The sequence below is a fragment of the Heliangelus exortis genome, chromosome 1, assembly GCF_036169615.1.
Source record: "Heliangelus exortis chromosome 1, bHelExo1.hap1, whole genome shotgun sequence".
NCBI classification, from domain to species: domain Eukaryota; kingdom Metazoa; phylum Chordata; class Aves; order Apodiformes; family Trochilidae; genus Heliangelus; species Heliangelus exortis.
Genome location: NC_092422.1, coordinates 78,522,685 through 78,540,183, shown reverse-complemented (window position 1 = coordinate 78,540,183; position 17,499 = coordinate 78,522,685). Strand labels below are relative to the sequence as shown.

General features: G+C 38.3%; 2 protein-coding genes across 2 annotated transcripts in view; one reads left to right on the top strand and one right to left on the bottom strand.

The window, feature by feature from the left end:
* PRDX4 (peroxiredoxin 4) overlaps positions 1 to 17,499 on the bottom strand; it is a 127,324-nt gene that overhangs the window by 32,611 nt on the left and 77,214 nt on the right. The window lies entirely within an intron of this gene.
* APOO (apolipoprotein O) overlaps positions 769 to 17,499 on the top strand; it is a 32,399-nt gene continuing 15,668 nt past the window's right edge. Inside the window, exons 1-6 of the mRNA XM_071750109.1 lie at positions 769 to 900; positions 5,350 to 5,460; positions 7,764 to 7,883; positions 10,496 to 10,550; positions 11,572 to 11,667; positions 15,358 to 15,449. Coding sequence (XP_071606210.1) covers positions 892 to 900; positions 5,350 to 5,460; positions 7,764 to 7,883; positions 10,496 to 10,550; positions 11,572 to 11,667; positions 15,358 to 15,449 — 483 coding nt within the window. The 5' untranslated portion in view covers positions 769 to 891. The remainder of the gene's footprint in view (positions 901 to 5,349; positions 5,461 to 7,763; positions 7,884 to 10,495; positions 10,551 to 11,571; positions 11,668 to 15,357; positions 15,450 to 17,499) is intronic.

Genomic DNA, 17,499 nt, shown 5'->3' with positions numbered 1-17,499 from the left:
AAAGAAGCAGTTAATTAACTGACTATATGAGAACAGATTTCCTGTTATTTAAATCAGAATGGTCCACTGCCTTGCTTTATTTTATCTGATGGGAATTTAGTACTCCTTATTTCTTTTACTTGGGGCTCTGAGCAACCTGGCCCAGTGGGAGGTGTCCCTGCACACATGGGGGGCTGGAACTGGATGATCTGTAAGGTCCCTTCCGACCCTAGAATTCCATGGTGTTTTAATCAGATTATTTTATCTGATGGGAATTGAATTTAGTACTCCTTATTTCTTTTACCTGGGGCTCTGAGCAACCTGACTTAGTGGGAGGTGTCCCTGCACACATGGGAGCTTGGAGCTGGATGATCTGTAGGTCCCTTCCGACCCTATGATTCCATGATATTTTAATCACCGAATTCACAAGCCAGCACACCGGGTATACACCACCCTCTAGAGCACCCTCCCGTGAGGCAGATGTGAGAGGAAAAGCACGGCTTCCCGCCCGACTCCAGGTCAGCTGGAGATGCTGCCTGGTGGGCTGCAGAATCCATGGAGACACGGACCAAGGGGGAGTTTTATCGGGTTTAATTTATTATTTTGAGATGGGAAAGGCTGGGAACCCTACTTGGACCTCTCCTAGCCCCACCCGAATCCTAACTGACCTCACAGGGCTATTCTCCTCACGTTTCCAGCCCCGATCCCGATCCCGACCCCACTCCCCTCAGCCCGGACGCTCGGGTGGGCGGGGCCTCCTCCTGCGTGGCCACGCCCCCTCCCGGCGTTGCCAGGTTACCGCGCCGGCCGCGTGGCTCAGCTGAAGTCCCACCCCCCTCTCCTCCCGCGGGTTTTTCCTGACGTCACAGCACGGCGACGCCGCCGGTGGTTCCCGCCCCGCTCGGCGCCGCCATGTTCAAGGTGAGGAAAGCGTTGCCCTCGCCCGCGGCCTCCGGCTCTTCCCCGCCCGTTCCCCCGCAGCACCGCTCACTTGACGGCGCTCCCCGCCCCGGAGGAGCGGGCGGAGGCAAGGCGGCGGTCCCTCCTTCCCTCTCTTCGGGACCCGTTCGGTTAGCGGAGTGGCCCATCCTCTGGGGGAGCTCGTGTACGGCTAGGCCGGCAGGGGGCGGCCCGGCAGCGCGGCAGGAGGGCCCGGAGCTGAGGCCTTCCGCTGAGGCCCCCTGCGGGCGGGTGGTCCGCTCCTGGAGACACCCACCTGACCACCCCTCACCCTCCCTTCCCTCCCGCTTCCCGGGTTGAATCGGTTGCTTTTGTTATTCGGGTGGCGATACGCGGTAGTGAAAGTCCTGGTAGTGTTACCGGCATGTGATTTTTTTTTTTTTTTTTTAAATTTTTTTTTCCCCCCTCACATTTCAGCTAAAACTGTTCCACAATCCGCTTTCTATTAGGATGAAATTCTTTAGTGTGGGGGTGGTGAGGCGCCGGCACAGGTTGCCCAGGGAAGTTGTGACTGCCCCCTCCCTGGAAGTGTTCAAGGCCAGGTTGGATGGGGCTCTGAGCAACCTGGGGGTTGGATCTAGATCACCTTTAAGGTCCCTTTCTACCCAAACCATTCTGGTTTTATCTTGTGGCTGCTGTGCCCAGCTTATTTTGTCTATCACATGCTGCCAACTTTATGCTTGCTGCAGCTGCATAACCGCTCAATATTTCAAAGTTGCATCCATGTTGCACAGAAAGAAACACACCAAATAATTCTTTTACAATTACCTTTGGATATGGCAGCACGGAGCTGTGAGTTAGTGTTATTGCAGTATGTATTCATACAGCTGTCATGGTCCTCGCAAAAGTCTCCCTTTTATTTTGTGTAGGTTGTCAGCAAAATCTGAGGAGGAAGGAATGGACATGATTTGGCTTAAGTTGCATAATTGTCTTTAAAGGTCTTTTGCATCTGATGAGAATAGCCCCAGATCCCTTCAGGCTAAAAGCAAGTTTTATGTATCTATCAAATTCTTGACACTACCACTCAAGAAGTTTTTTAAAAGCTGGTGCCACTCAATTCTTGAAATTCATTCTCTTTTGTACCTTTTCTGCTTGTCAAATATTGATAATGTAGCAATATATTGATAAGCTGAGCTGCCTATGATTGCTTTACTCTTGTCACTACTTCATTTATCTTTGTACTTTAATGTTGGGGCAATTGCTGGAATTCTTATGTAAGGATTTTATCTCAGCATTGTTGAGAATTCCATCAGTGATATTGAATTGTCATTGAAGGGGTTCAGTGTGAACCTGTGGGTTTAGGTATTATGCATAATACTGCTCTTATACAACCACTGAGGTCAGGCAGATCCCAGTGCTTCATTCAGAATTTTTTACCTTCAGAGCAGAAGAGGAAGGTGGGGTTTTGTCCTTGATTTCTGTGCTTCAGGAAACAAAAGTGCTCAAGATTTTGTTTTTCAGGTTTTTTTTCAGTTGGGGTTGAGCTATAGGAGGAGGGATGGAAAAAGATGAGAAAAAGAAGCAGCTTTTTACTTTAGGACAAACATCTTACTTTGCAAAAGTAAGATAAAGGATTTTTTTCCTTTTTTTCCCCCCTTTCCCCAGTTAACAATTAAGAACTTTGAGAAATACAGTAAAGAAAGGCAATGGAAGATGAAATGAGTTAGTCTTTTAACCTCCAAGTTTAAGGGAATTTGCTTGAGTGATCTGGTGTCTATAGATAATGTTGAGCTCTTCAGCTAGAGAAGAGAATAAACTTAGTATCCTGGGTTTTTGGGGGTTTTTTTGGTTTGTTTTTTTTTTTTGTTACTTGAAGTAAATGCAGAGCATGGCCTGGAGAGAATGTCATGGTGTCACCGTACTTGGTGTCACCTATGTATCTGTAAGAGAAGCAGACTGAAGGCACAGATTAATCAAAATGTTTTCCTTAACCATGCGTTTTAGTAATATATGGTTAATGTAAAGTTAAAAAATGAGATCCTAAAGTCAATTTTGGAAACAAAGTAGAACAGTTAATCTTTTATACTACCAAATAAACTTTATAGTGTGTGTGTGTGTGTGTGTGTGTGTGTATGTATATGCAGAGCTTGAGGATTAGTTGTATCTGTCCTGTAAACTTAGCTGATGCAGAAGACCATTGCAGTATAGCTAGAGCAGTGCATTGAAGGAGAGGTACTTCTTCACTTCTAGAGGTTAATCTAATTTAAAAATATAAATAGGAAATTTTTGGAAAATGCCTGCACTTCAGTATTTCGATAATACATAGTTTGATAATACATAATTTTGATAATACATACTATAATAATGTTTTTGGTATGAGAAAACAGGTCTGCCATCCCTGATACTTTTTATGAAACAAGGTGGTTCCATTCTTAGGCTCTACTCTGTGGGTGCTTCATTATATGCAGATCTCAAATATTAAAGGCACTGTTTCTGCTGCTGATATTTTGGTAATTTTCAAACAGTGTAAATGCTGTTGAATAACAGCAAATCCCACGCCTGTTGTTTAACACACTTGACTCAATTAATTTTTCCTAAACAGATGTTACCAATAGTGAGTTATACTTTTGAAAGTATGAAAGCATGTGAAAAGTCTTTGTTTATGCAAACATTATTAAAGATTATTCATGTCTTTCCTTGGCTGTGAAACAGAGCTGATCCTGTCATTGTGGTGTTTCATTATTGTTCTGTAATAACAAGTCTATAAGTATAAATGAGGGAAAACCTTCAGTTTTAAGCAAGTTTTTCCATACCTTTTTATCCATCAGATCCCTTATGTCTTTCTGAAAAGCAATCTTATGACCTAGGGCTTCTGTGGTGTTTCTCTACAAGTAATGTAATGTTTTCAGGTTGACAACTATATAAGGAAGGTTGACAACTATATAGTCTGGTTTTGAGTATGAGCAGTCTTTTGTTTGCATTTAATAAATATTCCATCTGCAAAGCAGTGGAAGAAATTTAAGCTGCAAATTCTGATCTGTAGATAGTAAGCATGCAGTCTGGGTAATTTCAAATCTGTTTTCTAAGGGCAGAAACAAAGTTCAGAGTAATTGTCCTGTGGCTGGGTTATTTATCATCATAACAGTATGAAGGACAAATAGGTTTGACCAAGGTTTCAGTTTCACAAGCAGATAGGTCAGTGCAATGTACCCTGACTCCTGAAAAGGAAGGGGTCTTGCTGCCTTCTCCATTTTCATCTCCTCTTGCTTGGCCACACAGTTCCTCTGGTGTTTGTCAGACTGTTTCATGAAAAGGTTCAACTTACTAACCCTGCACAAAGCTCTCCACTTCTTCTTCAGGATTAATAATTTGCCAAATTGGTGAGGTGAATTACCTCGTGGTGCAAGTGTCCAGCCACCAAGCTCAGGCAAGGTGGGCAGCAGGACCTCTGGGAGCAGGTGCCATGAGCAGAGCCAGACTTCTCCAGTTTGGTGACCACAGGCTTTTAAAGATCAGCTCACTCTGTAACTGGATAGAACAAAACAGAGGCTGTTGTAACTCTGCACGTTTAACTGAGCAGTAGTGTGAATATAAGACATTGAGAAGTTTGCCTTTGGAGCTGCTGCTTGTTGAGTTAAACATGGCTCTTAATAAGGATGTGCATTTATTGGAAAATCCTTTCTGTGCGTGCCTGATTTTTCTACACAGCTATGAGTTTTGTCTTCTGGCTTTTAAGTTAAAGCAATTTCTCCTGTTATGAAATCCAATTTACAGTAGGTCCTGAATATAGGAAGAATTATATTCACCTTACTTGTGGTGGTCATGTTGAATGACTGGATTGAATCTGAAGTATTAAAAACCAGTCAAGTATCTGTGCTATAATTCATGTTTCTCACAGAAAAGTAGGAGACATTCCTGAAAGTCTTAAGAAAGCAGTGATTATGTTCTCAGGCTTTTCAACTGCAGGTCTTTTTTTTTTTTTTTTTTTTTTTTCTTTTTTTTTTTTTCCCTGACTCTAGATGCAGATTATAACTAGAAATAAAACAATGAACTTTCCGGTACTAACTACTGAAAAAACAAGAGGTGTTACAGATACTCACAGATTTGTTTAAAATACAAATATAACGTTGCTAATATCTGTGCTGAGAAAGTTGACAAAAATATGTTTCCAGCTTAGAGGAAACATGTTTTTGTGAGATGAAAACTGATGAAATTAGCATTTATATCTACTGTTTCCTTTAGCCTTTAACATTTCAGAATACCATTTGAATAATTACATGCTATCATTTAAATTCCTGAGAGCAGCAGATTGTGTACAACTGACTCCCCTTTCTCCTAACTTCTTAGCATCTTAATATCTTACCTGTTAACATATGCAGGGTCATAAATATTGTCCACATGGATGTGTTTAAACATGTTTCCATTTTGTTTGAACTTAATGACTTGCATCTCTTCTTATAACATTTTTAGGTAATCCGGCTGGGGGCCACCCCTGTTAGCTTGGGCTTGCTCTCTATCCAGGTTTATGCTTCCTCTTTGGAGAAGGAGACTTCCAAAAAGGACGTGCTGAAAATTGAGGAGGTAAGTAGGTTAGAACCCCAGTGCTTTTCTGTCTCTATGGAAATACCTGCTGAAAGACACTGTTTTTTGATATGTCAGAGCACTTAGGTATATCTCTGCAACCTTTGTATTCTTGCCTTTAAACTTTATTCTCAATTTTCAGTATCACAGGTGTTGGTGTGGTTTTGCTGCTTTTACCTGAGGGCTGCATTTGATGCCCTCTGCTTGACAGTGCCTGGCTTGCTTGTATGCAAGACACCTTTGCTACACTAAAGGCTTCTGTTCTTCATTTAAAATTACCTTTTCATGCTTAGCAATTTACTTGTGGTCATATTTCAGATCCCTGGGAATATTTGCTTTGCTTTTAAGTCAAGTAACACTGTGGTTTTTTTATTATTTAGTACTACTGGCAAATTCTAATAAATTGCATGTGTATTATCTACTAAAACACAAATCAAAAGGTTTTATTTCTAAAAATACAGTAATTAGTTTTCTTTTTCAGGCAACATTCTTGTCTGGCAATGCTTTGAATCTGATATTGTAGCCTACAGAATTTTATCAGTTTTCCTTTCTTTACATCATTCAGACCTAAGCAATCTGATAGGTAGTGATAATAAAACCTGTTACTTTGCTTCTGTAAGATTCTGCAAATTTCATTATTATATCACAAAAACACCCTGTCAAACTCACCAGCATTGTTGTGTATTCTTTTAACAATCTCCAACATAAAAAAATTTGTAGTTCATAACCAAGCAGAGCAGTGTAACCATGACAATTTCTATCTGTTTAAATATTTTGAATATTTCAACCCAAGCTAAAACGTTGTTACCTGAGCAGCAAAACTACATGAAATCTATTTTTGTATATACTTAGGTCTTTTTTTTTTACTTTTTTTTTAAGCTGTCTGCCTGGGTCACTTGCATCATATGAGAGGATCAATAGTTGAAGCAGTCTCCTGGCTTCACCCCAGTGAAGTAACCTTAGCTTGGGCTGTCGCGTGCCCTGCACCACCACTGGCATGAGTCAGTAATTAGGCAGCAGTTTGAAGTTACATGTGTGCTGAATAATTGGCTTGCCCATCAGCTTCACCAAAGCAGAATGTGGAAGCTGTGGAGTTTTGGCTGCCTAGCTGGGAGCTCTACTGTCAGCAGTCTGGTTTGATAAAATGTATGGGAGTTTCCTTGTCTTGGAGACTTTGGTCCTTGTGCCAAGGATGGCTGTTCTAGCAGGGTCAAAGTTAAACTCATTGTCACTATGAGTCCCAGAGATGACTGGATTTTCTAAGGAAATGAGACTTGTAATGCTTGTTTTTTAAAGTATTGCTAGAAGTCCAACTGCACAACTTTCTAAATTATTTGACAGTTTCTCTGCTTTTTTATGGATAGCAGCTTTTTGATTATGATATTGATACAGCTGTTTTCCAACTTACCTTGAGAAGAGGTCTAGCTACAGTTTCATGCAAAAACATGTGTGAACTTTAATTTATCATGAGCTACTAAATGTAGTATAAATGTGGTATAAATAAATATAAGTTCTTTATCCTAAACTTCAGTGTAGTATATAAGTGCTAGGAATTCTCACAAAGTTTTGATCTGAACTTTGCTGTTCATCTTCAAAAGTATAGGCGTTGATATTTCTTTTTAAATTGGGATGCAATTTTAAATATGTTCAGGTGATTGTAATAAATACATTGTGATGCTAAACACTAAACGTGATGTTTTAATATTTTCATGTGACAACGTTCATTGCTCTTCAGATGGATGTTACTGCTTCTGTTTGCTCAGCCTCATGGTGCTATTAATGCTGTCAGTTTCTGATGTAGTTAGTGACAGCAACATTGGGATGTTGTACCATTTTCCTGTTCAGTAACAAACAAGTTTGTTAGATGTTATTTGTTAGAACTACTTAGACTGTCTAATGATGGTTTGTGCAAATACAGAAAATGATCGATTGTGATTTCAGACTTGTAATACATTTATTATGTTAACTGGGAACCAGAAGGGCTGATTAAGGCCAGAAACATTTTTTACAATTATGATTAAAAGTCTTATTAAACTAGTTTAATATTAAATTTACAACCTGTGACTTGGATAATATAGCAGCTATGGATGAATTGCATGGCAATTAGAAGTCATCTTCATCATAGTATATAATTAAACTTTGCTCATAATGTCTGTCTCACAGCTGTGCCTGAATTTTTATTATGTATTGTTTATGTAGTAAGCATGGTGTTAGGTGTTTTTTGGTTAGACTGTTCATGCCCTGAAGACCTATTTACACAATTACAGCTTTGTTTTTAACCTCTTGTTTGCTAATATTCACAGCTGTCACTCTACTCCTCTCCAGCTTGTGAGACTAAATATGTGGAGAATCCAAGAACCGAACTGGAGGAAGGGGTTTCTCATTTACGGCATGTTATGGAGCCATACACAGCCTGGTGTCAGGTATGATGGGTTTTTTATCACATCTGGTACTGTCTCAGTGCTAAGCTGCAATTTTGGTTTTAGAAATAGAATTAATAAATAGCAGCAAGTCAAAAGTTAGTAGCAGTGCAAGTGTTTTTCCAAAATGCTGCCTGACTTAAGATTTTCCACAGTTCAAGTCACAGTATTTTATCCCTCATGCAAAACCAGTTGCTCCTTCTTACTTATTTGCTGAACTAAACCTCTTCTTTTACACTTTTTTGTCCATCCAAATGAATGAAAATAAATTAAAGCTTAGATTTCCAACTTAAAGAAACTTTCAGCTTAAAGATATCTATGGCTATCTGGATTTGGTACTGTCCAGTGACTTACTGAAGTCAGGAGAGAGGTTATATTTTTCCTCACTGCAACTGTGGCACAGCACAACCCTGCAGAAAATAAACCAGTATTTGCTGAACTGGAATGCTGAAGGAAGGAATATTCTTCTTCAGAAGAGAGAAAATCTCAGGCCACTTCTCAGTGGCAAACTTGACCCCCAGAATTTATCCCAAAGCTTTATTTTATAATTTATTGGTAGCATATTTATACTAACCACCCATTAAGTAAACGTCATGAGAGCATAGAGGAGAACCAAGATATTTGTAATCAAAGCCTAAATTACTGATGTGAGACTGGAGTCATGAGGACTTTTTTGCTCTTTCTTGACACAGCAAATGCTGAGGCTTATTCTTAATCAAGGGTATCCTTGTCATCTGGTTGCCTCTTAGCAGCTTTATGTGATCCTGTACTTTGCTCTCTGGCTGCTCTGAATCCTCTTAAGCTTCAGGCTATTTTTACCAAAAGCAAGCTGAACTGTTCAGATCAGGATGTCCTTTCTGCCTCGGTGTCCTGTGTTGTGGTACAAACCTTTAGCAGTACTGAAACCCTTTTTTCAGAAATACTCAGGCTTGCTCAGTTTAGTGCTGTGTTTCTAAAGTGCCACCAGCAGAAGTACTGACAACAGATTTGAAAGAGTTAATTAGTTTAGAGTTAGTTTTAAAAGAGTAAATTTAAAATAGTTAGAGCTCTGACTTCCTAGATCCATGGGCTCTGTTTGGTTGCTTGTGGTAGCTGTTAGTTACCACAAGAGGTTAGTTGTCCAGTCGGACTGAATGCAGGTAAGGCTTGAAGAGTGCTTTGTGTCTCATTGGCCTGTTGTCTTATTTCCTTTATTTTTTTTGTCTGTGTGCTGATCATTTACATAAGATGTACTCTTCTGCTCACATGCAACACGTCATTTCCTGGCAGTGGTTTACTGACTCATTTTATGAAACAGACATGTCAGCTTTATAGGTTTGGGGTCATCTTGCTTGCTTAACTGTCAGAGATAGTTTGGTTCCCCCTGCTGTATTGAGGAATATAACATTTTTGGTGTGTCTGGGTTATCTTGAAAAGCAAAAACATAACCCAGGATAATGAAAATAAAATTGGTTATGTTATTATATGCATTTATATATTTTTTATTTTTAAAAAATTTCTTGCTTAACTGTAGCAGGAAGTCAGTTCAAAACACAGATGTAGAAATGAGCCAATTATGTGTAGGCTGTGACAGAAGATTAGACTTAGCCTCTTGGAGTCTTTGAAGCATGTTCTGTTTTCATTGACTTTAATGAGACCAACATCTACTTAGAGTTATGTCCTGTGTTGCATGCTGGCACTTTTCTTTTTTTTTTTTTGTGACAAGTTTTTCAAGTCACTCTTGCCAGTGAGGAAATGAAAATTCCAAGGACATCACACCCCTTGTGTGTGCATCCTGAGCAAATGCTTTCACTTCTGCACAGATCCAGCTCAGGTGAGATTGTGAGATCATTCTCAGTTTTAGCTGGGGGCATACATGTTTATCAATTTGTTCCCTAATCAGCAGTCTTAGACTGCCTCTCCAAAGGACTGTTAGCATAATAACAATCAGCAGAGTTGCTAATATTGAGGTGTTGGGTGTTTTTTTTTTTCACTTTTATGAAAGGCAGTGCGAGTTCTTTATTTCCTGCGTATTTTCCATCTGAGAAGAACATCTAGAACTAGTGTGTGGGGTTGATGCAGTGCTTTTTTATTATTTGCTTTGGACATTGTATGAATATCTCATTTTCCAAGTCACTTCAAAAGTGCAGTTTTTTCAGCCAGAGGTAGTCTCTTGAAAGTGGAATTTATCACCTTGCAGAAGGAGTCAGGTACTGCTGTGAAGTGCTAGAAAGGAGTTTATTACAGCTGTACTTCCTTCCTTTGCATCAACTCACCTACTTTTGCAATACCTACGTACACCAAGAAACCTGAGATAATCCTGAGTTTCAGTTACCTAATCAGGAACTCAATGAAATACTGAAGGTGACTTCTGTGTTTTGAGGTATTATATTTCATTTGTGTCCAAAAACTAGTCAGAGAAGAAGCTGTATGTTATGCCAAATTTAATTTGGAGCAAGCATAGCCCTCTAGGTAAAGGGTGGAAGTGGGAATAAAGAGAACTCATGTTAGAGACCCAGTGCTCTTTTTCTGCTACTTTTTTTTTCTTTGACAGCTCAGTCACAATCTGTATTTAATGTTTTGCATACTTGATATCTATTTACTATTGTTTTCTTTTCTTTCTTTTTTTTTTTTAGGAACTTTATGACAAAGCTATGCCCAAATTAGAAAAAGCTGTTGAGCATGGTAGAGGTAAATCAGTTTAGTTTTCTTAAATAGTTTAAAATACAGGACTGTGCTATATCTCCTGTTAAAAGGCAGTTCCACTAAGCATCACTATATACACGTAATTTCTGATGCATTTAACTTCTTTATTTGCACTGTATGTTTAAATTTCCTTTGTAGGTCATTATGACACTACATTTCTAAATAATTAAGCTCTGAGACCTGCATCTATGTCACCAGTATCACTAAAAATGACAGTTACAGAGGAAAAGAACAAAAAAAAGACTAAATTTATTCCCAGGCAGTGGTATTTGTTTGACCCAGCCCAGTAACTGAAACTTCCTGCGATGTTTATTACTTGTCCCAAGTGTTAGGTCTTTTGTTTGCAATGTTTAACTTTCTCATTTTGGTTTAGTTCCTTGGTTGTTGGTTTGAGTTTTTTTGTTTGTTTTGGAAACATCCTGTAATACTTAAATTTTTCAGACCTGAGCATAGATGCTGAGCAGAGCTCATTTCAGATACTGTGACTCTTTTCCATAAACTTAACAGTCTCAGTCTTTTGAACTCCTGTGTTTGAAAGGTTTTTCATAGTTTTCCGTTCTCCCATCAGACTCCCATCTTGGAGTGAGCTTTGTTTATTCTGTGTCTTTCCTTTGTTCTGTGATTTGTTTTTTGAGTGTTTTACTGAAACTAATTCCTGTTAACACAAAAATGTAAGAATCCATTTTGCAAAGGTTTTTAGCACTAATTTGGAAAAGATATAATCGAAATGCAAAAGAGCAAAACAAAACAGATGGCCCAGGAGCAAAGGCAAAAGCTTCTATGAAAATTGGTAAATACAATACAATGTTCAGTTTCATTCATGTGTCACTAAGAAAATCTCAAAGGCTTTGAATTTTATGCCAGCAGATCTAAAATGTGCATGATAGTTAAATGTGTTTTGATAACTCTTTATGCTTAGTAACAATTGCCAGCACATATTGATGATTCCGTATCACAAAAACAATTTCACATTACATAAGAGCACTTTGTTCTGACTTTTTTTCAGAGGGCTATGAATTTCTCCAAAACCCCCCTGCTGGGTTTTATCCAAGGCTTGGTGTGATAGGTTTTGCTGGAATTATTGGATTGTTTCTTGCTAGAGGTAAGTGGGAACCTCCTTGAACTGCTTATGTTATGATTCAGGATAAATAAATTATTTCTAGGGTTTTTTGGTACTAATTTTTCACTGTGATGCATGAAATCTGGATTAGCTGTAAAATGTCCCTTCTATAAAGAAATTTCATGTAAAAGGTGTATAATAACCATCAATTATTGTCTATGAATACTGTAATTGGAACTGGAATGTAGTCTTTGATTTTCTTCAGTTCTAGCTTGTTATAGAAAAAGTAGGAAAGGATTTTTCTTTTTTGGCCTAAAAAGTTATTTATTACAAATGTCACTATAGAGAACTGCAGAGGAATAAATTGCAGAGAAAAAATATAGAGATTACTGATACATGTACAATGAGTTGTATCTTCAAGTTCATTCAAAATATTGTGTGCCCAGGCAGAGAGCTACGGCAGTGGACAAGGTTCAGCAAAAATACTTGTGAAAACTGGGTGTACTATAAATGTGTGCACATTTTGTGCTATAGAGATGTGATTGTTAATTTCATCACAGTATTTGAAGAAAATAATATGTTTAAGCTTTCAAAGAAAAAATTATTTTAAGAAATGTTAATTGTGAAGAGTATTTTGTGCTTGTATTGAGATTTTTAATACAGTGAAATGAAGTTACACAAGAAGACTTGTAAGTAATGGAAATGTGAAGTTTTAGAATTTTGCTTTGCATAAAAAACCACACCTTTTGGGGGCCTGTATGTGTTAAACTGGAACTGTGTCCTTGGCTATATAGAGATGTAGAGCATTCTATGAATATGTGAATATTCAAAATATAATCCTCAAAATATTTAACTTTCCAGTGAAGATGATGAAAGCACAACTTTTTTTAAGTGTAAGTCAGGGCTTCCAACTTTACCCATTTGAAATTCTCTCTTTTCAGATTCCTGCTTGAGTTGTGATTGTGAATGAGATCAGTTTCCAGGCTTTAAGACTGTTAGTAGCATTGGGGATCAGGAGGGAAAGGGCAGTCTTGAGGCTGGATCTGAAAGATTAGAAGCTAATGAATTTAATAAAATCCTGTATTTGTGAACCTCTACACAGATTTTAAATACCTCCAGGGATGGTGACTCCAGTGTCTCCCTGGGCAGCTCATTCCTAAGCCTGACTGTTCTCTCAGTAAATAAATTATTTCTATCCAATCTAAACCTCCCCTGGTACAACTTCAGGGCATTTCCTCTAGTCCTATTGTTACCTGGGAGAAGAGGCCAACACCCACCTCCTTGCACCCTCCTTTCAGGTCGCTGTGGAAAGCGATAAGCTCTCCCCTCAGCCTCCTCTTCTCCAAACTAAACATTCCCAGATCCCTCGGCCTCTCCTCACAGGATTTGTTCTCCAGACCCTTCACCAGCTTGGTTGTCCTTCTCTGAACTCACTCCAGCAGCTCAATGTCTTTCTTGTAGTGAAGGGCCCAGAACTGAACACAGGGCTGGAGGTGCAGCCTCACCAGGGCTGAGTACAGGGGCACCATCACTTCCCTGCTCCTGCTGGCCACACTTTCCCTGATGCAGGCCGGAATGCTGTTGGCTACCTGGGCACATTGATGATTCATGTTTAGCCAGCTGTCAGCTAGTCCTCTCCCCCCAGATCCTTTTCTGCCTGGCAGTTTCCAGCTGTTCTTCCTCAAGCCTGTAGCACGGCAAGGTTTGTTTGGTTGGTTTTTTTTGTGACAATACAGTGCTTGTATTTTGTCACTTGGCCTTATTGAACCTCATTTTATTGGCCTTTGCCCACCGATCCAGCCTGTCCAGGTCCCTCTGCAGATTCTTCCCACGCTTGAGCAGATCAGCACTCCTGCCCAGCTTGGTATTGTAGCAAACTTACTGAGGAAGCTCTCAGTACCCTCATTTAGATCATTGATGAAGACACTGAACAAAAGCATCCCTAAAACTGGGCCCTAGAGAACAGCACGGGTGACTGGCTGCCAGCTGGATTTAACTGCATTGACTATGTTTATTTAACTGCTCTCTTGGCTTGGGCCATGCAGCCAGTTCTCAACCCACTGAAGATTACATCTGTTTATGCCATGAGCCACCAGGTTCTCTAGGAGAATGCTGTGGGTGGAATGTCCTTTTCTGGTTATAGTTTACAGTACTTTCTGGAAATAACAGCCAGTATTTGAATTGCAGAAGGAAGTGCCCCCTTAATTTTAGTGCTACATAAGGCTAGAAACAAATTTGCTCCATTTTATTTTCTTCCTCCTTGGTTTCACTGGAAGATTTGCCCTCTTGGACGGTACAGATAAAATCTTTCAGGTCTAACCATAACACCTGAAGATAGAGTTGCTCACTAAATAGAAAGTATAGTATTCAGAATTTAACCATGTGAGTATTGCACAGTCATCTAGATTGATGTAAAATGCTATTGAAAATAATTTTTCTAACCATGTTTAGTAGAACTTGACTGGAAACTGGAGGATTCCTAGACTTGCCTCTAATGGGTATCTCCAGCATACTGGAAGGTGTTAATATCTTCAACAGTTACACTTATTCCTAAAGAGATATTGCAAGAATATTGCAAAGCTGTTACTAAGTAAAATTTCTCCATTCCCTTGCAACAATGGTATAATTTTTCTGGTTGTGAAGATGCAATGAACTTTCCTTTTCTGTGCTGTCTTATAGCAAATTGGTACCAAATTCCCTCTGCATGAGACTACAAACATCACTTTATGACTATCTCTTATTTACTGCTGAGTTTCTCTTCTTATTGTGACTGTATGTTAACAGAAACAAAAGCACTTTAAACATGCATTTCCTCTTCAAAATCTGTTATTCTTTTATTAGAAGCACATATGGCTTCACATATAGAACAGGCTGTTCTATGAGGAACAGAACTACTGCATCCTGACTCCTGTACGTCTCTTCTATGATATTTTTTTCCTGTGCTGTTTGGTTTTCTCCTTTACCTTCTCCCTTCTGTGTTCCTTTCTGACTAGATGAATGCCCTGAAAGTGCTGCAGTGATGCATGCTGTCACTGGCCAGCAAGGATACACAGCCTGTGGCCAGCTGTGATAAAAGGATGAACTCTTCAGGCAGTTGAATTATTTTAGACATATATAATTGAATAGAGTTCAAATTGATTAAAAATGTTAAAAATTGACATGGGGACTGAGCAATAGGTTTTATAGCATAATCTTACGTACTTAAGTTTAAGAGTACTTTCAAATACTTTGCAAGTTGCTGTAGGGAATCCAGAAAAATTATTCATAAGAGCAGTTGTGGAAGAATGAATATTTGTGAGTCAAGGTAACTTAATAAACTTTGTGTTGTAGTGTCTCTTGTTTAGCTTGGTATATCAGAAGAATGCTATCCTAACCTTTCTTTTCCCAAGTTTTTCCTTTTAGTTTAGAAAAGTGCTTAAGTTGATATAAATAGCTTAACTGTGGCTTTTACTTCAATATTCAGTACTGAAATAAATTATGTATTACTGCAGAAAATATAGTTAATTCACACTATAGAACCAAGTTAATCAAAATATTACCTTAAAAAGGTTAAAAGAATAATTACTGGTCTGAGTAATCATGTTTCTTAAGAAACCACTAAAACTGAGAAGAAAATACGCTAAACTGTATTTAAATACATTGTTTCAATTGTAAATAAAGGGTAGGTCCATTCAGCTATCTTGGTTATCATATATTCTAACTGCATTTTTTTGTTTGTTTGTTATTAAACAGGCTCAAAAATAAAGAAGTTAGTGTATCCTACAGGCCTTATGGCTCTTGGTGCCTCCATGTATTACCCTCAGCAAGCAGTTGCTATTGCACAGGTCAGTGATGGTACCTTTTTTTTTGAGAAGTGACTTTTACATTGGTTATTGTTGCCTACCTTCAAATTAACTGATAATCCATTTTTAAAAGCCATGTCAGTGTGCTTGGCACTTAATAAAATTATAATTACTTTGTCAAAGCGTGCAGTCTAGGCTGAAAGCCCTTGAGATAGAGGGGGTTTTAGTGACTTTTTTCTAATCTCTGTAGCAATGTCTCAGATTTGAGGAACGTAATTTCCTTCCTGAATCTTTAATCTTAAGTAATAATAAATAAATGTAAATACGCTTAGTAAGTGCAGTTTGCATGGTTACTTACAATGCCAAGGAAGCCTGAAATAGCAAGAGCAAATTAAAACAGGGTTTAAAAGAAAAAATAAAAAGGAAGAAGTTTCTACAGAGAAATCATAGGGACGGCATTTTGAGATAAGCATTGTTATTGAAGTTTTCTGCTTTTGGTTGGATAGAGTTTTAAGAAAGATAGCATGCAGATTCTGGAATGGGGTGAGAATTCTGCTGCTTATGGCAGCCTTTACTTTACACAAAGGCATTACTGCTTATGCATTTGTGGTTTCAGGCACATAAGAACCATGTTCAGTTACAGTTACTTAAATGTGTTTCCTGTAAAAAGAGAGAACTGGATAGACCAGACAATTGCTTACAGTCTCTGCTGATACCAGTTCATATTCCTTGTTGTCCACTCTTAATTGTTCTAGCAGATTCCTCAGTTTTACACCACTTTCTTTTTCAAATCCAGCTTTTAAACACTGATTGTGCACATATTTTACTGTGTCAGAAATACTTCAAATTTCAGGCTTTGGTAAATTTGCTATCTAGCTATTGGTGGCTTTGGAATGACACTGTGATGTAAAAATGAAAATATGGTCTTCTAAAGATTATCTGATGATCTCTGAAAAACAAAAGGTCATTTACTTAGGGAGAGTCAAAATGCTGTGTTTGAGCTCTGCCAGCATAGTGATACCATGATTCTTGATGGAATCTTTTTTTAGTGCTTCCAGGATTCAGATGCTCTAAATAAATCTAGTTCTATTGACATATTTTTAAGGAGTGAAAATTATGCAAGTGGCAGAAAAAAACCAACATCAAATTTAAGAAGCTTAGACATACTCTGTTGGAACTGCATATTGAAATTCTAGTTGCTTTCTGAACAGTGAAGTGGGAAGTGATTGAATGATGTTTCAGCTGATGGTATTGTTTTTAAAGAAGCTCAATTCCATCTTAACTGTGGATTTGCTACTAACAGCTTCACAATACCTTGTTTATTTTATGAAAACTTTGAAGCGCAAGATTACCCTTTGATTAATTCACAGTTCTCAGTCTGACTATAACAAAAAATCAAGTATGAGACCAGGAGCCTGAAACTTGATCGGAATAGGTTTAGTTTTGTTGACTCGGCCAGGACACTAGAGGTACAAGTTAGAAAACTTCTGTGGAGAAAATTATATCCTACACACTGTTTTGGTTCCTCTAAACTCTTTTATGTTTTACTTTTCCTAAAGAAGCAAATATTTAAGTATATCAGATTTTATGATCCATAATAATTATTCTTAAACCTGAAATTACTTTTCTCTCTAGTAATTATTTTGAAAAGTTTCATAGGCCTCTCAAAAAAAATTCTGTGAGTCTAGAAAGGGGTGCTGTCAGAACAAAGCTCACTTTCCACATTAATAGAACAGTATAGGAAATACTTTAAAACATACATTTTAAATTTTGTATTTACTTTCTTTACACTATGCTATTGTACATGTTTGAGTTTGCTATACTTACATGTTTGAGTACTTTATCACTTCTTTTTAATTTACAGTGGTAGATTTGCCTTCATTGGATTAACTTTCAGATTTTACCATACTTTAAAAGATTTTAAAAAGTTTTGTGTGTGTGGTTTTGGGTTGTTTGGTTTTGTTTTTTTTTTTTTCCTTTCCACCTTTATTAAAGACTTGCTGTTGGAGAGTTGGAAGTTAACACAGCAAAATCTATTTGCAGTTGGGGTATAATGCTTGATACATCTGTCTGGAAGAAAAATTTTTTCTTT